At 54.3% G+C, this 24,580-nt stretch overlaps 6 protein-coding genes across 6 annotated transcripts; 3 read left to right on the top strand and 3 right to left on the bottom strand.

The window, feature by feature from the left end:
* Positions 1 to 9,203: 9,203 nt before the first annotated feature.
* THITE_2108573 (uncharacterized protein) lies at positions 9,204 to 11,472 on the top strand. The gene is made up of 4 exons (XM_003649679.1): positions 9,204 to 10,037; positions 10,117 to 10,541; positions 10,632 to 11,112; positions 11,206 to 11,472. Exons 1-4 carry the CDS (start codon positions 9,428 to 9,430, stop codon positions 11,352 to 11,354), a joined length of 1,665 nt encoding a protein of 554 aa, XP_003649727.1. The 5' UTR covers positions 9,204 to 9,427; the 3' UTR covers positions 11,355 to 11,472.
* A 1,392-nt stretch (positions 11,473 to 12,864) lies between these two features.
* THITE_2038066 (uncharacterized protein) lies at positions 12,865 to 15,448 on the top strand (the record flags this gene model as incomplete). The annotated part of the gene is made up of 6 exons (XM_003649678.1): positions 12,865 to 12,929; positions 13,001 to 13,135; positions 13,265 to 14,660; positions 14,732 to 15,002; positions 15,080 to 15,164; positions 15,280 to 15,448. The coding sequence occupies 6 exons, from the start codon at positions 12,865 to 12,867 to the stop codon at positions 15,446 to 15,448; spliced, it is 2,121 nt and encodes a 706-aa protein (XP_003649726.1).
* Positions 15,449 to 17,460: 2,012 nt separating this feature from the next.
* THITE_2084907 (uncharacterized protein) lies at positions 17,461 to 18,836 on the bottom strand (the record flags this gene model as incomplete). Its single annotated transcript, XM_003649677.1, has 4 exons — positions 17,461 to 18,009; positions 18,074 to 18,457; positions 18,534 to 18,718; positions 18,776 to 18,836. 4 exons carry the CDS (start codon positions 18,834 to 18,836, stop codon positions 17,461 to 17,463), a joined length of 1,179 nt encoding a protein of 392 aa, XP_003649725.1.
* A 540-nt stretch (positions 18,837 to 19,376) lies between these two features.
* Positions 19,377 to 20,583, bottom strand: THITE_2153165 (uncharacterized protein; the record flags this gene model as incomplete). Its single annotated transcript, XM_003649676.1, has 3 exons — positions 20,567 to 20,583; positions 19,939 to 20,491; positions 19,377 to 19,856 (listed from the first exon to the last, which is right to left on the bottom strand). The coding sequence occupies exons 1-3, from the start codon at positions 20,575 to 20,577 to the stop codon at positions 19,377 to 19,379; spliced, it is 1,044 nt and encodes a 347-aa protein (XP_003649724.1). The 5' UTR covers positions 20,578 to 20,583.
* A 506-nt stretch (positions 20,584 to 21,089) lies between these two features.
* THITE_2108560 (uncharacterized protein) lies at positions 21,090 to 21,987 on the top strand. The gene has a single exon (XM_003649675.1). The coding sequence runs from the start codon at positions 21,528 to 21,530 to the stop codon at positions 21,918 to 21,920; it is 393 nt and encodes a 130-aa protein (XP_003649723.1). The 5' UTR covers positions 21,090 to 21,527; the 3' UTR covers positions 21,921 to 21,987.
* Positions 21,988 to 24,318, bottom strand: THITE_2108558 (uncharacterized protein). Its single transcript, XM_003649674.1, has 4 exons — positions 23,932 to 24,318; positions 23,844 to 23,862; positions 23,430 to 23,779; positions 21,988 to 23,342 (listed from the first exon to the last, which is right to left on the bottom strand). The coding sequence occupies exons 1-4, from the start codon at positions 24,094 to 24,096 to the stop codon at positions 22,050 to 22,052; spliced, it is 1,827 nt and encodes a 608-aa protein (XP_003649722.1). The 5' UTR covers positions 24,097 to 24,318; the 3' UTR covers positions 21,988 to 22,049.
* Positions 24,319 to 24,580: the final 262 nt, after the last annotated feature.

Genomic DNA, 24,580 nt, shown 5'->3' with positions numbered 1-24,580 from the left:
AGTAATATCGTCTAGGTAGATACAATAGACATTAGGGATAAGGTTACTAAAGATCATTGTTATAGCTCGCTAGAACTAGGTAATAGAATTTATATCTCCTATTAGTAGTATATATATATAGAAGAGCCTGATTAGCGTTGTAAAAGTCGTTAAATCCTAGCTATACTTATAGAGGTTGACCTAGTTATATCTAGAGAAGAGATCTAGGAGGGACATTAGTCTATAGCTTCTAAAGTCTTTATTAAATTCCTCTATAATAGATAGAACAAAAGTATTATAGATCGTTATAGCATTAGCCTTTTAAGTATTATTAATAAGCTATAAACTACCGTCCTTTTTTAGAACTAGGAACTAGTTATTATAGTAGTTTATATAGCTATATTTAATAATTTCTTATATTTGCCTTTCTCTAAGTAGATCAACGACCTTCTATATTAGTGGTTTTAGGATTAGGATCGACTTGCTTTGCTAAGCTTTATATAAAATAGTCCTAATATACTAGGGCAGAACGACGTCTTTATAGATATACTCGTACTTAGTAAAATCCTATATAAACGTAGCTTCCTAGTTCTATAAGATCTTAGCGAACATCTCTTTCTCTAGCTTAGTAAGAAAACTGTCTATAATAGTGAGCATTTCTTAAAGGCGCTTCTTAGTAAGTCTCGAGCCTAGCTTAAGATCTAAGAAACGAAGGACTATAAGGTCTTCCTAGTCCTTCTTGAACTATATCTTAGCTTTAGCCTTTGTAAGCCGCTTTTCTCGCTATAATAGGTCTCCCTCCGACGTAGAGCTATCCAACGATACTAAGTCGATAGACTAAACCTTGTTTACAATATTCTTCTAGAGTATAAACGTCCTTAGGGCCTCTTTGAACTTACGATAGAATACCTACCTTAGCCTTCTATTAGAAAAGGGGTTTCTAATCGGGGTCCCCCTCTTCCCTTTTGAATAGGGCAACAATTTAATCTTGCCCTTCTTCTTCTATCTAGATAGAGAAGACAACGAATAAGAATGTACAATATGAAAAAGAATGCTAAAGAGTAGTATATAGGACTTCTATAAAACAAAATAAAAAACTACTTTACCTATACGATCGTCGAAGAAACTAAGGGTAGTCTCGCCCTCTTTTATCTCTATTTAGTCAAAGATTCTTTCGAGACTCTTCGTTAATCCTTGAAATTACTTTTAAGTGAATAGTTATATTAGAGATAGTAGATAATTCTACTAAGTAATCTTCTTAGAGACGACGTATATCTAGACTATTTTCTCCTTTATAATTAGATTAATAGTAATTAGGTTACTATCGTAGTAATCGAAGGTTAGAGTAGTATCCTTAATAAATAATATACTAAAGATTACTTTATAACTACTAGCAATGTCCTTAGTTATAAAAAAGTGAAGGTTAATATCGATTCCTCCTAGGTATAGAGTGACCTAAGTCTCTTCGATAAACAGTGCTAAGCTATAAAGACCCTTTGAGATGACCTTAGTAGGCTAGTATAGTATTATATACTTCTCGACAATACTTATTAAGATATAGTTGCACTTTAAACTAAAGTCGATTAGGGCAAAGTACTTATTATAATAGCCTTTCTCGAACTAGATATATAGAGTAGGAAAAGACTATACTTTTATTATTGTACTAAGTTCTATATACTATAAGACTAAAAGCGTTGAGATAGACTTTTAAAGTAGAGTATAGATACGATCGTCAATGTCTCTAGATAGACCTTTATAAATCTAACGCTCCTAGAGGCTTTCTATATAGATGCCCTATATACTATCCTTAGTAACTCTAAAGATTGCTAGAACTATCTTAGTCTAACTAGAGGAAGAGTCGTTAAACGTATTTATATTAATATATAGAGCCTATATATAGACCCTTATATCTTTTAGTATAGTAGTTGGTCTATTAGGCTTAGGAACATTAGACCCTTTATAGTCAATGACCTCGATATCGGTGGAAATGCTCTATAAGTATATAATTAGAGTATCTTTATACTTAGACGAGATATAGACCAAGTTATCAAAGGTTAGACTAGTCTTTGCCTTTATTATAGTATAGATTATATCCTTTATATATAGAGGCAACGTAGTAACCTTTAGCGTAGGTAGCTTAGACTATAGCTCCTTTTTCTTTATACGATTTGCTATAGCTAGGTTCTTAAGGATAGTTATATAAAGAGGCTCTACTAGAGGTATAGGAGTACCGCCTATCTAGAAGTCATTTTCCCTTTTATCCTTAGTGAACCGACGCTTAGTAGGCGGTATATCTTGAAGTATAGTCTCCGCTTCCTCGTCCGTTTCCTCTTTAGCTTCCCCTTTAGTCTAATTAAAGAGAGGAAGAGGTAGTTGATAAAATTTATTAGCCTTTAGTATAGGCTATAGGACAACCTTCTAAGTCAAGATATAACCTCCTTTTAATAGAATTATATAAAACAACAACTGATCAAATGCTATATAATAAAAGGTGGAGGTGAGCTTAGGCTCCCCTTTATATATAAGACGATTAATTATCGTCTAGACGGTTGTAGGCTCTTAATATAGTTTAGGCTACTAGAGATAGTACTTATTTAGTACTAGGGATATATCTAGTTTAAACGGGCAACTATTTAAGCGCTTATATTTACAATAGTACGCCTAGTATATAGAGTAGCTATTATACTATAGGCAATAGGCTATATATATAAGGATAAGCTAGCTGATCTTGCCAACCTTTTATACATTGTCAACATCTGCTTTCACAAAGGTAATCATCTTAGCTAATATATAGCCTTTTTTACTTCTATCGCTAAGGCAATAGTCTATACCTTTATAATATATTAGATCTATAGCTATAGCTTTTACAACTTCTATATATTTAAAGATTATATAGTTAGAGTCACTATAATAGTAGTAATAGCCAAAGCTTATAGGTCTACTATAGCTAGAAGGACAACTATTAATATATAGGCTAGTAATAAAGCTAATACGTCTCTCCTATAAACGGCTCCGCTATTGGAAATACATTTAAAGAACCTCGATCTCGTTAGGAATAGGATCGATTCTATATAAATAGAGGGCCTCGATCTTCTATTTAAACTACTTAGCGATCTTCTACTTCTAGATATATAGACGTTAGAGCTAATTAGCTAGATTGTTAATATCGTCGAATATAGGTATAAGAGCTTTCTTTAGCTCCTCCTCTTCTTATTCCTATAGCTTAGAGGTCGTCTTAATAGTAGGTATAGCCGAAGGCGAGTAGTACTTCTATAGATTGATCTTACATTTATAGGTCTTAAGAAAGAGGTCTCTTATATTGAGACCCTTCTAAAGAGTATTCTAAACGAACTCGAGGAAGTCTACCTACTTCGTAGTATAGATAGAGTCCTTATCGTCCTTCTTTAGGGTATATCAACGGTCCTTAAGAGCTACCTAGATCCGTTAATCAAGTGTATACTATATAGTTGAAACGATTATATACTATAGCTCTTTATAAACTTTAGTAAAGGCGACAACGTATATATAGTCGATCAATTTGAAATAGTCGTAGATAACTTTGCTAACTAGCTAGTATCTCCCTTTGATTAGATTATAAAGGTAACCTCTATCTCTATACTACTTAGGATCGTTGTTCTTCTAGTATTTTAGGAACTTAGCTTTAAAAGCTATCTAAGTCTCTTAGTCCTTTTTCTCTTAATGACGGATAATAGGCTAGATTATAGTATTATACTAAAGTTTAAATAGGTATATATAGGTTTTATTATTAGTAACCTAATAAGCCTTATACATCTCTTTAAAGGTCTTGATCCAATGTATAGTATTCTAACTAGAGAAGCGGCCCTAAAGGCTAGCCTTCACTGAGGTTAGAAAGGTTATACTAAATATAATAGTAAGAACATACTTAGTTATCTTCCTTAGAGCTTTGGCTTCGAAGAGACTAGAAGGTATTACTATAGGTACCTCTATATAGATAAGTAGAGTAGAGGTATCTAGCGAAGATAGAAGGGGTATCTATACTACTTTAGCTAGGTCTTCTTCGTTTAGTATACCTTAGAAAGGCTATAAGATAAATATATCTTTAGACTCTCCTTCGGAGGTTAATATTAAGATTAATAGTATTATAGAGGTCGATAGAATTCCTAGAGCTTCTATAGACAATATATATATATATCGCTAGAGTCTAGTTATTAGACGCTTAGCTATCGTCTTTAAAAAAGGTAACGATTATATCGATAGACTATAAAAAGACTAATATATATACTTCTATAGGAATATCGACTCCTTTAACGTCTATCTAGAGGAAGAAAACTTCTTAAAAAGCTAGGTTCCTTCGAAATATATAGTCTAAACGCCTTAAAGGATGACTATAGGTTCCTTGTAGATTACCTAGATACCCCTAGCAACTAATATACTAGACCCAACTAGTGTAATAGCGGTAAAAGTATAGCTCTTAAGAAGAAAAGCAAAAGTCTATATCAAGACCTTGTATCTAATATAAAACAGTACTAGATATACTATTAGAAGAAGCTAAATGTTATAAAGGTATAGTCCTAAGCTTAGAAGCTTATAAGTAGCTACTACGTTTAACTACTTTTGTAACTAGTTCGACTAGACTAAGGAAGAAAATAATAATCGATGAAAATTCTACCTCTATCTCTATTTAGGAGGATAGAACTATCGTCTTTTGATTAGGTTAGCGTTTTACAACCGCTATATCAACGATAACGAAGCCTCAATAGGTCTTCGAAGTATTAGAGATAACAAGATATCTTTTCGATACCCTACGCTATTTAGGTAAAGGAAGGTCTCTTAGGACAAGGTCTCAACAGACCCCTAGAACGTATATACCTCAATAAGTTTCTATACCTCCTAGAGATGCTGGTATCGGTATACCAAAGCCTTAATAGGTTAGTTATATCGTCGTTATATAGCTATTAATATAGTATCGTATAGTTCTATAATCTTAGAAAACTTCGTAGTCTATACTATCCTATTTAGATATAAAGCTAAGCTCCTCTCTAATTAAGCCCCTATTTAAAATAGTATAAAACCTCTATACCAACCTACCCTACTATACCTAGGATCAAGCGTATAAGATAGCTCCTAAAAGAATATAGTATACCTCTAGACGGATAAAGATAGTATATATTGAGTAATAGGAAAGATATCTCCCAAAAGGAAGATATATAGCTCAAGTACATCTAGTAGAATATAGTAGAAAGATAAAAGACAATAAGAATATAGTTAGAGCTCAATAGCTCGAATGCCTACCGTCTAGACAGAGGTAGAACAACGAAAGGAGAGGCTCAATAGCCTTCTTAGAAGAAGGAGGACCATCAACGTAGTGTCAACGAACGTATATTGACAACTACTTAATGTCTTACTTAATAATAAAGAAGATAGGCTTAGCCCACTTAAATATATATGATTAGAGGGCTAGACCCCTTAACAACGAATACAACGCTCTAAGACAAATAGAAAAGTAGAAAAACTAGGTCCCCCTATATCCAGGTAGTCTATTACCCCAATCCAACAAATAATTACAACTCGCCAAGAGTAAGCGGGGCCGCTATAACTTCAAATATTAACAATGTAAAATCGTAAGACTTATAATAACAACAACTTTACAATACCTCAACCAAATCGAAAAAAAAGAAAACGAGGATAACCCATACCCTAACTATAGCCTATATCCTAACCTTAACCTAAATCCTAACTAGCGGGGGGCTAGCGCCTCCCCCCGTACCCCTGGCGAACTAAACCTTGGCGATAGTGCAAACCCCATAGCGATCTTGGCGACGTATTGACGGTGTAAAAACATTGCCGACAATTGGCCGAAATTAGTCTTGGCGGGACCTCTTTAACGTCTACTATCAAGCCTGAGCAACATGCGAGACCAGGGACAAACCACAGCGAGGAGCGGACATCTCGGCCAGGCCAATCACCAGGCCCACAGCCAAACAGATGGCACCCACTCCAGCCCCTGAATTCCCCTCCCGAACGCAAAGCACCCCCAAACACCCAAGACCGTCAATTCAGGATTAACTAAACCTCTTGAAACCACACCTCAGAATCGGCAGACCCCCCTTATACTCTTCCGCCTCGTCGATCGGCTGCCGCCCCGCCCCATCACCGGCACCAACACCACTAGCCACGCCAGCGGCACCACCAGCACCTGGAACGATCGGACCTACGCTAGCAGGCGGAGGCTCCCAAGGCGGGTTTTACGGTCTTGGTGGTGGAGGCTGTGATGCGGGACAGTGTGGCAGGAACTGGGAGAGGACCAGGAGGAAGGAGGGGGGGAGGGGACGTTAGCTATGGTTAGGTTAAACAGGGTTAGGTCCGGTTGGGCTGAGCAGGGTTTCAGGTGAGGGGGATCTGGAGAGTAAGACTGAGGAGTAGGGGGCGGCTTCCGGAGGAGATGGATGCTAGACATGTAGAGCTCGCCGTCCGCAGGGAAGAGCAGACTATCTCGCCAGTTGATGAAGAGCCGGTTGAAGGAGGGCATAGATGGTTGCGGCCTGGATAGGGGCCCCAACCCACGAGGAGTTCGAACCTGCTGTGTCCTAGGTCAGGTAGCGGACTTTCCCTCTACGGCATACTCCGTATGGGTTATAACCCACTTGCTACTCCACCAGCTACGCCGTGAAGCGATATCATGGGAAGAGAAGATGCATGGATGGACGAGGTGTGCCACTTACATGATCACTTTTAGCGACCGCCAGTCTTGGTCATAGGAGTACTCCTTTCGCAACACCAGCTCCGGAGCAGTGAATGGAGCCGCGCCTACAGTCTAGTGAGCTTCAAGCATCCCGGGCTGTTGCGAGTAGTCAGCCTGAGCGTGGTTGCTCAGGGGAGAATTGATCACGCTGGGATTGACCAGGCTTTGGCTCTGACCCTAGCTGCTCGATGCCAGTTGCTAGCGGAGTTCGCAACCGTCAAGATTGTTTTGTTGTTTGCTGAAACCTTCTAGATCCCAACATCGGCGAGATCGAGGGGGCCATCTTCAGCTACAAGAATGTTTTCAAGCTTGGAGTCCCAGGACGAAGCCGAGCTTGTGGATTGCTTCGAGGCCTGATGCTATCTCGGCTGTGTAGAATCGCCTTACCTCGAAGGGTTTGGGCCTCCGGTGCAGCGAAAGCAGGTTGCCGTCCGACATGTGCTCCATGAGCAGGTAGGTAGAGACGCGTGATGTCAGACGGATCCGTGGAACTCACACCACTTACTCGCTATCAACTCTGGCCAGAACGTCTACTTGTTGAGGACGAGCTAGCGCCCGCACCTGGGTAACGCTGCTTTTGTCCGGGCACTCAAGCGCATGTAACTGCCCGTTTTGCCTCTTGCATACTCGCTTCACCTCGCCCTCCTAGCCCTCCCCCAGATGGCCTGGATAAAAGAGTAGTCGGGAAGTCTCTCTCTAGTCCGGAGGAAGCGTAGACACCGAGCTACCAACCACACCACCTAGTCCCAGAGCTGTTCATGTGGGCAAAACACCAACTCAATGGAGGAAAAGTTCCAGTTTGTCTTTTCTCTGTTCTCATCCCGTCGCGAGAACCACTACTACCCCCTTCCCCAACCTCCCCAACACCCGCCCCTTAAAACAGAACAAAAGAAAAGAAAAGAAAGGAAACAAGAAGAAAAGAAGAAAAAGGGGGAAAGAAGAAGAAAATAGAAAAAAAAAAGGAGAAAGAAGAAAAGGAAAAAAAGGCTGTCAACTATGTTTTGGTATCCGCGAGGCCCTCCTGGCGGCATACATGAAGATTCCAGGGAAGCACAAGCATCGGTCTCTGGCTATGAAGAAAGATGACTTTGTTATAGCCATTATGACGCGGAGCTGGCGAGACCAGCAGGATAGGGCTTCGAACGGGACGCCAGCTACACACGAAGTCTCTGGCGGCAGCGCATCGCTCGGTGGCAGTCAAGCTTAGACGCCCGACATTTAGAATCACCGCCTAGAGATAATCAAAGAATTTTGCAAGGTTAATTTTAAGGTGAAAACAAATAAGATTAATCATGTACGAACAAAAGCCTGGCAGGTGCCAGGAGGCAGGTACACAGCCAGCCTCAAAGTTGGGGCGGAATATGGAACGCAGATGAGGCGAGGCTGTCAGATGCGGATGTGAATGTGGATGTTCCTCAGCTGTCCACGTCGCCCGATGGCACGTTTGCTCTTTCACCTTCGACGGGAATGAAACGTCGGATGGAAAGCGCGGTCCTTGTCGGTTGCGCTGTGCATGCCGGAAATTCTTCACTGCACATAGTGCAGAGGATGAAGCAAGTGTCATTCCATTGACTTCCTACCAACCCTGTATTCTGTATTCCGTACCACAGCACAGGAGTTCATATTAAGGTGGGTGCGGACATCCGAACGATACACCAATTATAAAGCACTGGCACGACAGGCAGCAATTGCAGCGGATTCTCCGGGCTGGAGGGCAGGAAGCCAATCAACGACGCGGCACTCCGTAACCTCCACGTTACCCTTGGTCCCCAAACAAGGAACCCTGACGGCTGCAGAAGACAGGGAGCACCTACCCAAACATGCTGGGACGCTAACTAACGTTTGCTGGCATTCACCATTGGCGGACAGCTCACTCATTGTCCCACAGCAGGTTCCCACCCGCTCTTGGCAACCTGGCCAGCAGACGCACTGGGCTCTGACAGATGGACGTCAAACGCTCATCAGCTGCTTATGACACTCCATACTCAAGTACATAACTACCTGACCTTCCTCTAGACTGTTATTTTTGAGCTGGACGCTGCGAGTTCCTCATCTGGCGATCACTGGACCACCCACCAGACAACCTGCACTGTGCACGTCCGGACGAAGCACGCAAGCTGGCCCGCTTTTCCATGGTGCCCGCGGCTGTCGACACTCGGTAGCAACGGCATCTCATGATCGACTTGGAAGTCCCTACCGTTTTTCTCGCCAGCTGTGGACGGTCGAGCTCAAGCGCACATCCAGCATCCAAACGTTGATGCCCCGGCACCGTCATCGATCACGCCGAACCGCTCCTCCCACCCCCGAGAAAGGCATCCATCTCAACACACACGCCATCCACCTTGTCTTTCTGCGGGACCGCTCTTCGTTCCCGCAGAACCCAACTCTGGCGCCGTGGCAGACCAACCCCCCCTCCAAGGTTCTATCTATATTCCGCCCCCGCCCGACAATCCGGCCTCCCCGCCCCCCATCCGTTTAGTGTCTCCGAACGACACCGTCCCACCGCCGTCGCCGCTCCCGCCCTTGCAATTTCCGAACCCGACGTCAGTGCCCAGCTCCACTCAGCTCGCCGGGCCCAGGTCTGGCTCCCGAGACACAGCCTTGCCACCGTCGCCCAGCCGGCCGGCTGGAATACTTGGAAGGAGACCGAGGGCCGAGTCTGAGGAGGCCGAGGAAGGCGGAGCAGGCAACCAGTTACAACCGAAGCGAAGACGCTGTGACAGCATGCTGACGGAGATCGATAACGGGGGCCCGTCTACCCGGGCTGCGCGGGTGGTGTCGAACCGGCCGCGAGCCGCCGGCGCCAACGGGGGACCGGTGGCGGGGCAGCGCGAGGATTACTTGGGCCACGATCGAGAGCAGATTACGCGCATCTTGATCCAGGCCCTGAATGAGCTGGGATACCATGCGGCAGCAGAGAGTGTTGCTGAAGAGAGCGGCTTCCAGGTCGAGAGCCCAGACGTGGTTGCCTTCCGGCACGCCGTGCTGGGCGGCGACTGGGTCAAAGCGGAGCAGCTGCTCTCTAGGGACAGCGGTCGGCGGCCCGGTCAGGGGTCCGGAGATGGCCTGGTGTTGGCGCCGGGAGCGGACCGCAATGCCATGAGGTTCCAGATTCGGCAGCAGAAGTTCCTCGAGCTCTTGGAGCGGCGGGAGACGTCACAAGCCTTGACTGTGCTCCGCAACGAGCTGTCGCCGCTGTGCTCGGACCAGCACCAGACGCTCCATCTCCTCTCGAGGTTCCTCATGTGCCAGGATGCCGAAGATCTCCGAAGCAGGGCTAACTGGGATGGCGCCGATGGCCGGTCCAGGCAGCTTCTACTAGAGCGTCTCTCAGGTGGGTTTTCGAATTACCACCGCCCGCCCGTGCGTATGCGTGCTTCGTGCCGCAATTGGTTGACGCTCGATTGCTGCAGAGTCGATATCCCCGGAAGTCATGCTTCCAGACCACCGCCTCGCTGCGCTTCTGCACGACGTGAAACGCAGCCAGGTGGACAGGTGCCTCTACCACACCACAGAGGAGCCGCCTTCGCTCTACACGGACCATTCGTGCGACAGAAGCCGGTTCCCGTCGGAAGTGCTGGTTGAGCTATGCAGCCCTCGAATCGAAGCGTCGAAAAGGCCCGAGGAGATCTGGCAGGTCTGCTTCTCGCCCGACGGCAGGCGCCTGGCTAGCTGCGGTACGGACGAGGCAGTCAGCGTCTGGGACGTGGAGCACCTTACGTTGCTACACGAGCTCCGCGGGCATCCCGGTGGAATTGGCAGTGTTGCGTGGTCGCCTGACAGCAAATTACTCGTCAGCTGCGGTAAGAACCACGTCGCCAAGGTTTGGCACGTTGATGTGAGTGTTCTCGTTTCCTTTTCTTTCTCGGCGGCGACGACTGGCCAAGGCAAGGCGCGACGTACTGGACTTACTGACTTGAGGCTACAGACGGGCGAATGTGTGAGCACGCTCAGCGGATTTGAAGAGCCAATCAGCAGCTGCGTGTGGCCCGCCGACGGCCGGACGTTCGTCCTCGGGTCCTTCGACAAGAAGCAGTCGCTCTGCCTGTGGAACATGGCGGAGGAGTGCGTCTATTCCTTTGCAAAGACGCACCGGACCGAAGATGTCGCGCTGTCGCCCGACCAGCGCTGGCTGGTGGCCATGGACGAGCGGTGCAACCTGCACGTCTACAACTTCGGCACGCGGGAGCTCGTCTACGACCTGGCCCTAAACAGCAGAGCCACCTGCGTCAGCATCAGCCGGGACTCGAAGTACATGCTGGTCAACAAGAGCGACAACGAGGCGCTCTTGATCGACATCGAGACCCGCGAGACGGTGCAGAGATATACGGGCCAGACGGGCGGGCAGTTCACCATCCGCAGCGGTTTCGGCGGCGCCAACGAAAACTTTGTCATCAGCGGCAGCGAAGGTGAGATTTTCATATCCTGGCGCGCTATATAGTCCCGCACCGCGGCGAGAGAGGTGGTCACCCTGCTAACGCAAAGCTCTCCTGTTGTTGTAGATGGTCGCGTCTTCATCTGGCACAAGATGAAGGGAATTCTCGTGCACGAGGCTGAAGCTCACCATCCGAGCTGCAACACGGTTTCCTGGAACCCGTGCGACCCGTGCATGTTCGCCACGGCGGGAGACGACGGAAGGATCAAAATGTGAGTTGCAGACTGTTTCCCCCCTTCCCCCGCTTTCCCCCGCGTTAGCACGCACCAGGTCGGGCATGTCATTGACGCTTGGGCTCTGTTAGCTGGTCAAATCGGGAACGGGCTCGAGCGATGTCCTCGGAGAAGCGGTACTCTAACGGCACGGCGCGGGGAGCTAGCAACGGCGGCCGGCATTCGGAAGAGGCGTAGTCTTTGGCGTGGCAAGAGGCACCTCAGTACAAGTCTGCTGCCATGTGTCTTCCAGCATCATTATGGAGTGGATGGGTTGTCTCACGGCTGGTCATACTGCTAAGCATGGGGTCGGCGAACTTGGAGATGGGGGCTGGTGGTGTTATAGGTGGCAGGGACGGTGCATTGCTTTTCGTTCTGGCTGCGATACAAGGCGTTTTACTGTTTTACCTGCTACTTTTCTTTATTTTTTTATCTCTCCTGCTTCGTCATTCTTGCACTGGCTTGAAGACAGCGTGCCAGATCCAGATGGACAGCCGGCCGCCATCCACAGCGGCTGGCCGGGCACAAGTGGACGAGACAGTTAATATCCCAGTCCGGGACGGCAGGCAGGAGCTAGCTATAAGTGCCGTTGCGGACACAGCAGGGCTTTCAATATTCGTTCTTTGCACGGTAGGTAGCTAGCTGAGGTCTTCAATCGACTCAACTCGGTGCTTGCCAGGGGTATGTGCAATGAGCAGCGAGCCGTCTGTGTCCATCAGGATAATGCTGGCTTTGTTGGGCGAGGGCGAATTTGAGGTGCCGCATGGTCTAACGTTGGTGTAGGGGGACCGGCCGGCTGACCCCCCTCTCCTTCCCCCTTCCTGTGGGCGGCGTCTCTGTGGGCGGCGTCAACGTGAGGCGTTGCATGACGAATGCTGTTAGTGACGACGGCGGAATAACGTTGGCTATTCTAGGCAGACAAATAACTGAAAAAAACGGTGGAGTCCAACGTCATCTCTTGCGAGTTGGGAGATTGGCTCGATTTGTGAGGCAGGGAGGCAACACAGTAGGCTTGCTTCGTTCGAGCCATCTCGCTGCTGGCGAAGTGCGCTGCAGTTTCAATTCCCCGTTGGTTGACTTGGAGTTGCGCGGGCGAGGGTGCAGGGGATGCCCGGGTGCAGGCAGATCACGTGCACGGCACGGCTGAGAGGCGCGGCTTGCGTTGCACAGACGGGAGGCTGCGACGCTCCGGCCCCACACGCAACGAAGTCCACGCATCGCCGGTCTGGCCCTGGTCTTGCCGTCCAAACCCAAGACGCCCGTCCTGCCGACCCGTCCCTGCCACTCCCGAATCCTCATATCTGCAAACAAGACAACGCGCCCGTCCTGCAGCATTCCGGCTGTCGACGCAAGGACAAGCGTAGCTCCAACGCTTTAAAGACAAGAGCGTCCCCCGAAGCCGATATCTGTCATCGCCCCCCGGCGGCAGCTAAGGGTCGCCTTCCCGCCCCTGGCCCCGATCTCCAACAGCAACACCTGCAACCACACGATTTCCCCCGTGCACATCCGTAAATATGACGGCCGATACCCCTGGGTCGCTCAGCACTCCCGGCGGCATTTCTGACCCCGGACTCATCAAGTACGTCGGAACGTCGTTGCATCGTTGGGGTGTTGCCCCGTCAGGCACTGACCGACCCCTGCCCCGCCCAGACTGGTCAACCGACTGCAGGATGTCTTCACCACCGTCGGCGTCAACAACCCCATCGATCTGCCGCAAATAGTCGTTGTGGGCAGCCAGTCCAGCGGGAAGAGCTCAGTATTAGAAAATATCGTCGGCCGCGACTTGTGAGTACCTTGCTCTCTGTCCCTTCGCTCGCCCCCGATCCGGCCCCCCCCCCGGCCTGCACCCCTCATCTGCCCCGCGGAGACATCTACCCCCAATCAGCCACATACTGAACGCGCACGACATCATAGCCTACCCCGCGGTTCCGGCATCGTTACCCGACGCCCGCTCGTCCTCCAGCTCATCAACCGGCCAGCCCAGTCGCACGCGAACGGTGTCGGTGTCGAGAAGCAGCTGGCCGACAGCACCGACAAGGCGGCCAACGCGGAGGAGTGGGGCGAGTTCCTGCACATCCCAGGCCAGAAATTCTTCGATTTCAACAAGATCCGCGATGAGATCAACCGGGAGACCGAGGCCAAGGTCGGCCGGAACGCCGGCATCTCGCCCGCCCCGATCAACCTGCGCATCTACTCGCCCAACGTGCTCAACCTCACCCTCGTCGACCTGCCCGGCCTGACGCGGGTGCCCGTAGGCGACCAGCCGCGCGACATCGAGAGGCAGATCCGCGACATGATTCTCAAGTACATCCAGAAGTCGAACGCCATCATCCTTGCCGTGACGGCCGCTAACGTCGATCTGGCCAACTCGGACGGTCTGAAGTTGGCCAGGGAGGTCGACCCCGAGGGCCAGCGGACAATCGGCGTGCTCACCAAGGTCGACCTGATGGACGAGGGCACCGACGTGGTGGACATCCTGGCGGGGCGTATCATCCCCCTCCGGTTGGGCTACGTCCCGGTGGTGAACCGCGGCCAGAGGGATATCGACAACAAGAAGCCCATCAACGCCGCGCTCGAGGCCGAGAAGAACTTCTTCGAGAGCCACAAGGCGTACCGGAACAAGAGCTCGTACTGCGGCACGCCCTACCTGGCTCGGAAGCTCAACCTCATCCTGATGATGCACATCAAGCAGACCCTGCCGGACATCAAGGCCCGCATCTCCAGCTCGCTGCAGAAGTACACGCAGGAGCTCGAGTCGCTGGGGCCGTCGATGCTCGGCAACAGCGCCAACATCGTGCTGAACATCATCACCGAGTTCACCAACGAGTGGCGCACGGTGCTGGACGGCAACAACACAGAGCTGTCGAGCACCGAACTCTCGGGAGGCGCCAGAATCAGCTTCGTCTTCCACGAGCTGTACTCGAACGGCGTCAAGGCGGTGGACCCTTTCGACCAGGTCAAGGACGTCGACATCCGCACCATCCTGTACAACTCGTCCGGCGCCTCACCCGCGCTGTTCGTGGGCACCACCGCCTTTGAGCTGATCGTCAAGCAGCAGATCAAGCGGCTGGAGGAGCCCAGCTTGAAGTGCGCGTCGCTCGTGTACGACGAGCTGGTGCGCATCCTCTCGCAGCTCCTCAGCAAGCAGCTGTACCGGCGGTACCCGCAGCTAAAGGAGAAGATCCACGCCGTGGTAATCGCCTTCTTCAAGAAGGCCATGGAGCCGACGAACAAGCTGGTGCGGGATCTGGTCGCCATGGAGGCATGCTATATCAACACGGCGCACCCTGATTTCCTGAACGGTCACCGGGTAAGTTTCAAAGTCTCAAAAAGCTCTGTTCGCCGGAGTTGTCATTGGGTCACGGACTGACGTTGTACAAGGCCATGGCGATCGTCAACGAGAGGCACAACCCGCCGCGGCCGGTGCAGGTCGACCCCAAGACGGGAAAGCCCCTGGCCGCCACGCCGGCGCGCGCAGGCAGCCCGACACCGGGCGGCAGCGCCGACTCGGAACAGTCGAACACGGGCTTCTTCGGCAGCTTCTTTGCCGCCAAGAACAAGAAGAAGGCTGCCGCCATGGAGCCGCCACCGCCGACGCTCAAGGCTTCGGGGACGCTGTCGGAGCGGGAGGGCATCGAGGTGGAAGTTATCAGTGAGTCGGCGCCTTTACCTGTTTGTCCCTGCTACCGGGGAAGGAGAATGGAAAACTGACGGCCGTGATCCCTACAGAGCTGCTCATCTCGTCTTACTTCAACATCGTCAAGCGGACCATGATCGACATGGTCCCCAAGGCGATCATGCTGAACCTCGTCACGTGCGTTTTCTTCTTCTTCTTTTTTTTTCCTCCCTTCCGCCTTGTTCACGCCTTAAACATCCACATACAACGGTGCAATGCATATATACTGACTAGAATGGGAACAATTGTGCAGCTATACCAAGGACGAGATGCAGAAGGAGCTGCTCGAGAACATGTACCGCCAGAGCGAGCTCGACGACCTGCTCAAGGAGAGCGACTACACGATCCGCCGCCGCAAGGAGTGCCAGCAGATGGTCGAGTCGCTGACCCGCGCGAGCGAGATTGTCAGCCAGGTGCAGTGAGCGGGCACATCGCACCCTTTTTCGAGAGAGCGAGTTTGAAGCGTGTTGAAGGGGAGGGAGGGGAGGGAAGAGAAGAGACACCCGGGTGAGGGGGGTGGTGGTGATGATGGTGGTGGTCGAGGGTTGATTCATGACGGAATGGAGTGTGATGAGAGAAGATTAGACGAGATGAGATGTGGCTGGATGTGTGCGCACGTGTGTGTGTCTCACGTTGGGATGGAGGAAGTCTGATGCTCTGTGGTGAGTGGTGTGCGTGCTGTGGCAACTGACGATTCAAGCTGAGCGAGCGTTTTTGAGGTGGGACAGATGATGGATCGGGGGAACTGGAGGGAGTTTTGCGGTAGAGGGCATTCCCATATCTGCTCCTTGTTCCTTTTCTTTTTCGATACCATTGGTAGATTAGCCTTGAAGATTGCTTGCTGCTGCTGTTGTGAATGTGTTTGTTCTTTTTCCCTTGTCGTAGTAACTCGTTGCAGGGAGGCATCTGGGCTGCACGGTTTAGTGTATGTACCCTCATTCCACTGCGTTTGCAGCTCAACCCCTGACGCAAGTCTCAACAACTCAACTCCCACTATCCGTACCCGAGCGGTCAAAGGTCGCTCGAGGTACGGAGCCCGGAGTCGTTACGCAGTGTTTCCCCACACCCCTCGCAGGCCGAATCTCTCCTGCAGGTCTTCGGTGAATAGCAGCCAGCCACGGTTCGGATTGGCGGTGAAGCACACCACCCAAGCGCCGTGCTCGTGCTCGCTATCTTGGGGTGTTCTTGTTGCTTATTTTCCCACGCCGCATCCCGCGCCCAAGCCCTGGGCAATGCGGCCGGCTGCCTGGATTTTCAGCGGATGCGGATGCACGAAAAACGGGATTGCGAGATGCCGGTGGAAAGCCCATGGACTACGGAGTACACTACAGAATAGCTAACAGATTGTGAAAGTAACTACACCGAAATTGTCGACGATTGCAAGGGGGGAAGTCACTGCTTGTCTGCTTGTCTGCTTGTCTAGTGTAAGTGGATTCGGAGCGAACCCCCTCCCCCTTTCCCCCCACCTCCCCCTTCAATCTTCTTTCTCCGCCCTCCCTTTCCAGGTTGGTGTGGGTGCATAACTAACGTTAGTTGTTGTGTGAGTGAGTTCCGGCGCTGCATGACGAGCACACCGTGGCGCGCGCGCCGGGCCCGTCGCGCTGGGTCCCCCGCCCCCCGGAGTTGGCTGGCTGCCGGCAGCAGAGGAGACGTGCAGAAGGACGCATGGGATCGGGAAAAGAAGCAAAGCACACACGGCGCAGAGATTTCAGCACGCATCTCTGAAAGGGGGGGGGGGGGGGGGGGGGGGGGGAGGGGAGGGAGGAGGGGAGAGTCCGACTTGGCTGTGCTCCATGAACCTGTCGTCCATTTAGTTATGATAAGCTGGCATGGGCGAGCTCTACGCCAGGAGGCTGGATGTCGTTGTTTTCTTTTTCTCTTTTTGTCCTCTTCGCCAGGCCAGTAACGAAATCCATATCGTACGGGCTGGAGAACTCTTCTCTTGTGCTTCACAGCGCGTCCTCCTTCCCGGCCTTTTACTCTGCAAGTGATCGAACGAAGATCAAGCCCCCCGAGCCGAAGAAAGCCAGAACCATGGCGCAGAATTCGCGAGACCGGTCTCCCAGTCCGCCGCCGCCAAATCCGCCGCCGAGCCCGGCGTGAAAAAGGTGGCCGAGCCCATGGTCGGGAATGAAGATAAGAAGGGTTCACGCTTTCGAGCTTTGTTCTGCGCCTCATGAGGTTGCTATGTTGCTAATTACTGCTGCGCTGGCAGGGCGGACACTTCCCCTCCTCGCGTTCGGCTGGCAAGTACTTTCCTGGTAGTGGTTGGGTCAGCGGCAAAGACGGGTCTGCTGTGTTTGAAAAATGGGTTTATAGAGGGTATGGGTTCTGTATCTCGGCGGTTTTCTCCGGTATCATCATTATGGTATAGACGGCAGGCGGGCCTTTTCAGAAACTCTTTCGGTTGGCGGATGGCTGCCAGATCGTCCGATTACAACTTGGCCTTGTCCTTCAGCACCAGGCCGCCGCCTGCTTCCACCTCGAACTGCTCGCCCCGGGTCCAGCCACACCACTCCCGCAGCGTCTCCTCCCCTCCCTGCCCGGGCTCAAGCGGATACCCAACATACCCCTCGCCCTCGACACCGGGCCCCTGCCCGTGCGCAACATCCGACGCCCCCTTCCGCACCGCCAGCAGTGGCGTCTCCCTCAGCGTCACCGGCGGCCGCAGGTCCCCTCCCTTCTGCTCATCCCCCCTCATCTCCCCAAACTCATACACCGGCGTGCAGCACGCATCCGTCCCCTCAAACACGCGCTCCCACTCGTCCCTCGTCTTCGTCTTGAACACCTCCTCCAACTCCCGCCTCAGCGCAGGCCACAGCCGCCGATCATGCCTCCTCCCCTGCTCCCACCCGCGGCCCTCGATCCCCAACCGCCTGACCAGCTCCAAAAAGAACCTCTCCTCCAGCGCGCCGACCGCCATCCAGCCCCCATCCTTCGTCTCGTACACGTCATAAAACGGACACCCGGAATCCAGCAGATTCTGCCCCCTGGGCCGGTCCCACACGGGCGTGCGCCGCGCGAGCCGCGCAAACGACGCCAGGTACGCGGGCGCCGTCGACCATGCAGGCCTCGACGACCTGGCCGCGGCCGCCGTTGCGCTCGCGGACGAGCAGGGCCAGCAGGACGCCGAGCACGAGCGTGGCGCCGCCGCCGGCGAAGTCGGCGAGCAGGTTGCCCGGCGGGGTCGGCGGGGAGCCGCCGCCGCCGGCAGCAACCCCGGCAACCCCGGCGCGCCGCCCCAGCAGCGCCAGCACGCCCGCCGCCGCCAGGTAGTTGATGTCGTGCCCGGCCTGCGGGGCGAAGCGGCCGTCGCGGCGGAAGCCGGTCAGGCGGGCGTAGATGAGGCGCGGGTTGAGCGCGAGCAGCTGCGCGGGGCCGAGGGAGAGGGACTCGAGCACGCCTGGGCGGAACGGGTCGATCAGGACGTCCTGGGCCGGTGGGGGTTAGCTTGAGGGCGTTGCTTGAAAGGGGGGTGGTGTTCAGGATTGTGCGCTTGGTGCTTACTGCGTGGGCGACGAGGCGGCGGATCAGGGCGACGCCGCCGGGGGACTTGAGGTCGACTGCGATGGAAGACTTGTGGCGCGTTAGAAGGTCGGCGGCGGGAGGTGGGGAGGACGAGTTGCTGCGCGGCCGGTCGATGCGCAAGACCGAGGCGCCCGCGTCGGCGAGGAGCATGCCGGCGAAGGGGCCTGCTTCAGGACGTGAGTTAGTTTGGAAGGTGGTGTGAGAAGGAGGGAGGGATTGACCTGGGGCGAGGCCGGCGAATTCGAGGACTTTGATCCCCGCGAGGGGCGGCGGGCCGGGCATTTCGGGACCTTTAGAAGGCTGTGTATTCTCGCATGTAGAAGACGATAATATTTATTGACTGGGGCTTGGGGCGTCCGAAGGGTAAGAACCAGAAGCGTAAGGATATGCTATATTTACATGAATGCAACTCTGACCGAACTTCTTTACGATGCATCAGCCCTCCGGAGGGACCCGTCCTTCGCAGCCTACCTTGACTGGATTGCAGACGGCCGCGGGTGATGCATGAGCCCCGCATGTGCATCTTCGATACCGAGGCTCCGGGGCCGGGCCGGTGCGGGGAAGTTGGGGTAGTTTAGGGGCGGGTACTGTGGGGTAGAAGTCAATCGTTCGCTCGGGGCTCCACCGGATGCCTCCGGGCTGGTCAGCTCCCGAGATGATTAGAAGCTTGTGGTGAAGCACTCAGAAGCTGTAGGAAGCAGGGAAACTGGGAATTTTTTGGTCTGTCAGATTAGGTGCTGCAAGCACGCAAAGAAGGGATCACCACTGGTACGGTGCCCTGCGCACGGAGAGTTGCCGCGCACCCAGGCCGAGCTCTCCTGATCAGGGGGCCTGTCCAACATTGGCAGTAACACCCGGCACAATGCCCTCGAGGATTTCCATCAGCTCGTCCCACACCCTCTTCTGCACAGTCTTGCCTTCCTGAGACACAACAAACGGGCTTGGCATGTCGACCCGGCCGCTATCGACATACTGGCCGTGGCTCTCGCGGCCGCCTGCGACCGCAGCCATCAACGCCCTCGAGCCTTGCTCCAGGGTGCGGCCGATTAGGAACATGGGCACGGCCAACAGGAAGCGTGCAAATGAGGGAATATCCCTAAACAGGCGGGACCTGCACAGCCCAGGGTTTGCCGTGTTGACCACGACGGGAGTACCACCGGGACTGGCAGCATCCAGCCGCTCGGCAAGCTCCCGCACAATCAGCACGTCTAGCAGCTTGGCGGTGCTGTAGCGTTCGTAGATATTGCTGCCGGGACGGAAGCACTCGAAGATGCGCGGCTGATCCTTTTCGGCAAACCTGGTCTGCTCTCCCGCCCGCCCGAAGGGGCTCCGTCAGCCACAGTAACTGGAGAGAGAATACAGAGCCGAAACCGCTCGAACTCACCAGAGAATGCGCCTCGCTCGAGACCACGGTAACCACCGTCTCGACATTCTGCTTCGCGGCCGTCCTCTTCATCAGCGGCAGCAGCATCAGCACCATCAGAAACGTCGAAATCACGTTCGTCGTGACCTGCACCTCATAGCCCTCCGCCATCTCCACGCAGTCGGCATTCAGCACGGCCGCGTTCATCAGCAGCACGTCCAGCCGCGACAGCTCCGCCTCGGCGCGCCGGCAGAAGGCCCGCACGCTGTCGAAGGAGCACAAATCCAGCGGCCACACCTCCACCACAACCCCAGCAGAAGAAGGGCTAGGGGAGCCAGAGCCGCTAGGAAGAGACAGGGACTTCTCAATGTCGGCCTTGGCCGCCTCGCCGCTGTCGACGCGGCGGCAGGCGAGGATCACGCGCGCGGCGCCCAGGCGGGCGAAGTGCCGGGCCGCTTCGAGGCCCAGCCCGCCGTTGCCGCCGGTCACGATGACGGTGCGGCCGGCGTAGGAGGTGGTTGGCACGGGCAAGGGCCGGAGCTGGCTGCGGAAGAAGCGTAGGGCGAGGGAGAGGCTGGAAATGTGTGTGAGAAGAGGGCCCGGACGGTGGTCGAACTTGGCGGGGGAAGTCGTTGGAGAAGACACTTACAGGCCAAGCATTTTGGGGGGGGAAGTTTGGGGGCGGAAATTAAATTATTGTATCACTAGATTTGGCCATAGAAGAAAACGTCAGCGAGAGATAGAGGATCGAGTGGCCGCTGTGTCGGTGCAATGCGTGAAGTGAGTGGAATAGGTTCCTGTTGCGTTTCAGCTTCTGCCAAGCCTCGGGGGATGATGGGGGTGTCCGATGGCTGCCGAGGTACGGAGAAGTTGCTACCTTTGAAAGATCACCTTGCATCAATAAACCCTAACCCTCTCATTTGAACCTCGTGCAGTCTTCCTGTGTCAGGAAACTTGGGGAACGTTTAACTCACCAGTTCGGAGTACGGATACAAGGCAGGCATGATGCGCTGAGGCAACCAAGTCTCAGCTGTCTCGAGGGGACGACTGGGCACTCACGTCCTTTTCTCTCGCTCGAACACACGGACACAATCTACCCGATGCCTCCCAGGTACATCAAGCTAGGAAAGTTTAGTGGCGACTCGTGTCCAGAATACTGTGTAGAACAGAAGTGGGATGCACTTGAACCCTAACCCTCTGCTGATGATGCCCCTGACATCATTGGTAATCTGCTGAGAAAAAGTCTCGATAAGCAATCATCGGATCATCGCATTCGCCTCTCTCCCGCTCCTGGTCTGCACTTGGCAACCAACCCCATACCGCCACCATAATGTTCTCGCGCGCGATCCTGTCAAGGGTAAATCGAGTTCCTTTGACTCCCATGCACTCTCGTTTCCCTCCCACTAACCTCACTGCAGGCAGTCCGCCCGGCCTCGACGGCCTTCTCGGCGGCCCTCCGGCCAACGCCCGTCGCGGTCCCCTCCGCAGCATCCACCGCCTCGCCGTCCACGACATTTCTGCTCACACTGGCCGCCCAGCGCCGCCTGCTCTCGGACTCGGTGCGCCAGGCGATCGACAAGGCCGTGGCGTCGGCGCCCGTGGTGCTCTTCATGAAGGGCACGCCCGAGACCCCCCAGTGCGGCTTCTCGCGCGCCAGCATCCAGGTGCTGGGCCTGCAGGGCGTCGACCCGAACAAGTTCGCTGCGTTCAACGTGCTGGAGGATCCGGAGTTGCGGCAGGGTGGGTTTGCTCCTCCCCCGCCGCCCCACCCCCCGCTTTTGCGCTTCTTGGATCAGGAGGGAGGGAGGCTGACCAGGCGGACAGGCATCAAGGAGTACTCGGACTGGCCGACCATCCCCCAGCTGTACGTCGACAAGGAGTTCATCGGCGGCTGCGACATCATCGTGTCGATGCACCAGAGCGGCGAGCTGGCGAAGCTGCTCGAAGAGAAGGGCGTGCTGGCGAAGGAGGAGGCGCAGGCCGAAGGGGAGAAGAAGGAATGATTTAAAGGTGTGGCGCGCACGCAGCAACTGTGTATATTTACGAAGATACCACGAGCCCACAGCATGTTAGAATTGTACATTGCCAAACTAACACCACTCCCCTTTCTTCCTTTCCCTGAACAGCCTGCCTCACGCCGGATACGCCGCCCCGTCGCCACGCATATCACTGCCCGCGGACCACACCCCCGTCCCATCGACCTCGTCCACCGTCCAGCGGATCACCTGCCCGCGCCCAAACATCTGCCTGCCCTTGGGCCCCCAGCCGCTCAGCACCTCGACGCGGTGTCCCAGCTCCCGCAGGCCGCGTACCGTCTCCTCGGGCATGCCCTCCTCCACGTACACCGTCAGGTCCCCGACGGCGCCGACGTCGGCCATGCCGGCGCCGATGCACACCCGCGGCGCGTCCAGCGCCTGCTGCGGGCTCAGCCCGCCCACCAGCTGGCCCAGCAGCACCTGCACGTGGCCCTGCGGCTGCATGTAGCCGCCCATGACGCCGAAGACGCTGTGCAGGCTGCCGTCCCGCAGGTTGGTCGCCAGCGCGGGGATGATGGTGTGGTAGGGCCGCTTGCGCGGCGCGAGCGCGTTGGGGTGCGCCGCGTCCAGCGCGAAGCCCGCGCCCCGGTTCTGCAGCGTGAAGCCGCACCCGCGCGGCACCATCGCCGTGCCGAAGCCGCCGTAGTTGGAGTTGATGAAGGAGATGGCGTTGCCCGCGCCGTCCGCCACGCACAGGTACACCGTGTCGCTCGCGCGCAGCGCCGGCGACCCGTGCGCCGGCAGCGGGCTGGCCCGGTGCGGGTCGAACAGCGCGGCCGCGCGCGCGGCGAGGTAGGGCTGCGAGATGAGCGCCGCCGTGGGGACGGGCGGGTGCGTGGTGGTCGTGCTGGGGGAGGGGTCCGTCACGAACCAGTTCGCGTCGGCGAAGGCGATGCGCAGGGATTCGATGATGGCGTGGAGGTAGGGGGCCGTGTTGTGGTCGGCCGGCGTGAAGGTCGGGATCTTGCCCTGGGCTTCGAGCTCCTGCAGGATGCCGAGGGCCATCAGCGCGATGATGCCCTGGCCGTTGGGCGGGTGCTCCCACAGCTCGATGCCGCCCGTGGACGCGCCGGTGCCCTGGCCGCGGAACTTGAGCGAGATGGGGTCCACCGGCTCGCTGCCCTGCTCGAGGTGGTGCTGCAGGTCCTCGAGCTCGAGGTGGCCGCCGCGGTCGCGCACGACCCGGATGATCTCCTCGGCGATGCGCCCGGTGTAGAAGCCCTTCTTGCCCTCGGCCGCGAGCGTGCGGAACGTGCGCGCCAGGTTGGGGAGCTTCATGATGTCCCCCGCCCGGGGTGCGCGCACGCCGTCGGGCGCCGACGGGTCCTGCTTGAGCATCTCGGCAAAGTTGGGAGAGGCCTTGCGGAGGATCTGCTCGGACCGCTGCCACTGCCGAGGTTGTCAGTCTGCTTGCTAAAAGCCCGGGGAGAGGGGGCGGCCAATGCACAGGAAGCTAGCTAGATGGGTCGCTCGTACGAAGAAGGCGGCGTCCTCCGACACCGGGAACCCCTTTTCGCCGAGCTCGATGGCCGGCGCCAGGATCTGTGCCAGGCTCAGCTTGCCGCTGCCGAAGCGCTCGACCGTGTCGACCCAGCCGGCGGCGGCGCCCGGCACGGTGACGGCGTGAACGCTGCTCATCGGGATCGTGCCGGACTCGCCGTCGGCCAGACCGAGGTCCTTGCGGATCCTCTCGAGCGTGCACTTGGCGCCAGAGCGCCCGGAGCCGTTCAGGGCCGACACGGTGCCCGTCTTGGCGTCGTAGTACAAGCAGAACATGTCGCCGCCGATCCCCGTCGAGCAGGGCTCCGTCATGTTGAGGCCGGCGGCTGGCGGGTCAGCATAAGTGGGACTGGTTGCAGTACGTTCCTAGAGGGCCTCATGATGCCATACCCACTGCCACGGCTGCATCCTATGAGAGTGCTTTGGTTAGCTTGACTCCAACCCGGCTGTCCATGGTAGCAACGATGATATGACTTACAGCAGCGTTGCCTCCGGCGTTAAGAATGTCGATGCCGCACTTGGCGGCCAGGGGCTGGGTGCAGGCCACGATGCCCTTCGTGCTGTGTACCACGCTCCGGCGGCTAGGCCATTTCATGAACTCGGCCGACGGCGGCGGATACACGGACGGCGTCGTGAGCGGCATGTCGAACCTCGATGAGTGTGTGAAGGGCTGCGCTGCTGCTGCTGTTGGATAGGGCTGTCGGGGACCGATGGCAATCCGGCGGCAAGGATGAGCAAACAAACACTTGATCCTCGACATGTTGACCCCTTATCGCCTCCGGTATATATCCGGCCTGTTGCGGAATGGGCCAGCGGGCCGCAGCGGTGCGACCCCTCCCCCTCCTTGGTCTTCGCTGCGGATGGAGTGGAGACCGCGGGGAGCCGAGAACCAGGGGCGGCTTCCTGGATACCTACGTAATCAACCCGGACCGGCGGAATGTTTGACTTGTTTAAGGGGAGGAGTGTAATCTGTAGATTCGTTTGCTTGCAAGTTAATAAACAACACCGGCACTGGCATACCCGGATTTCGCAACTATAACACCAGCCAGCGTCCGTTTGGTTGGGTATGAAAACATAAAAACAACATGGACAAAAGACTCGCCGGATATCATATCCATGAAGGGGAC

Source organism: Thermothielavioides terrestris, chromosome 1 (genome assembly GCF_000226115.1).
Source record: "Thermothielavioides terrestris NRRL 8126 chromosome 1, complete sequence".
Taxonomy (NCBI): Eukaryota; Fungi; Ascomycota; class Sordariomycetes; order Sordariales; family Chaetomiaceae; genus Thermothielavioides; species Thermothielavioides terrestris.
Note: the sequence above shows the minus strand (reverse complement) of the source record. Positions and strands in the feature narration are given on the sequence as shown.

Excerpts from the sequence above, each read along its gene's own strand:
- THITE_2108573 (XM_003649679.1), top strand. The coding sequence starts at position 9,428 with ATGCTGACGGAGATCGATAACGGGGGCCCGTCTACCCGGGCTGCGCGG. Across the intron at positions 10,542-10,631 it reads CCAAGGTTTGGCACGTTGAT|ACGGGCGAATGTGTGAGCAC; the intron begins GTGAGTGTTCTC and ends TTGAGGCTACAG. Across the intron at positions 11,113-11,205 it reads TGTCATCAGCGGCAGCGAAG|ATGGTCGCGTCTTCATCTGG; the intron begins GTGAGATTTTCA and ends CTGTTGTTGTAG.
- THITE_2108560 (XM_003649675.1), top strand. The coding sequence starts at position 21,528 with ATGAAGGGCACGCCCGAGACCCCCCAGTGCGGCTTCTCGCGCGCCAGC.
- THITE_2108558 (XM_003649674.1), bottom strand. The coding sequence starts at position 24,096 with ATGCCGCTCACGACGCCGTCCGTGTATCCGCCGCCGTCGGCCGAGTTC. Across the intron at positions 23,343-23,429 it reads CGGAGGACGCCGCCTTCTTC|TGGCAGCGGTCCGAGCAGAT; the intron begins GTACGAGCGACC and ends CAACCTCGGCAG.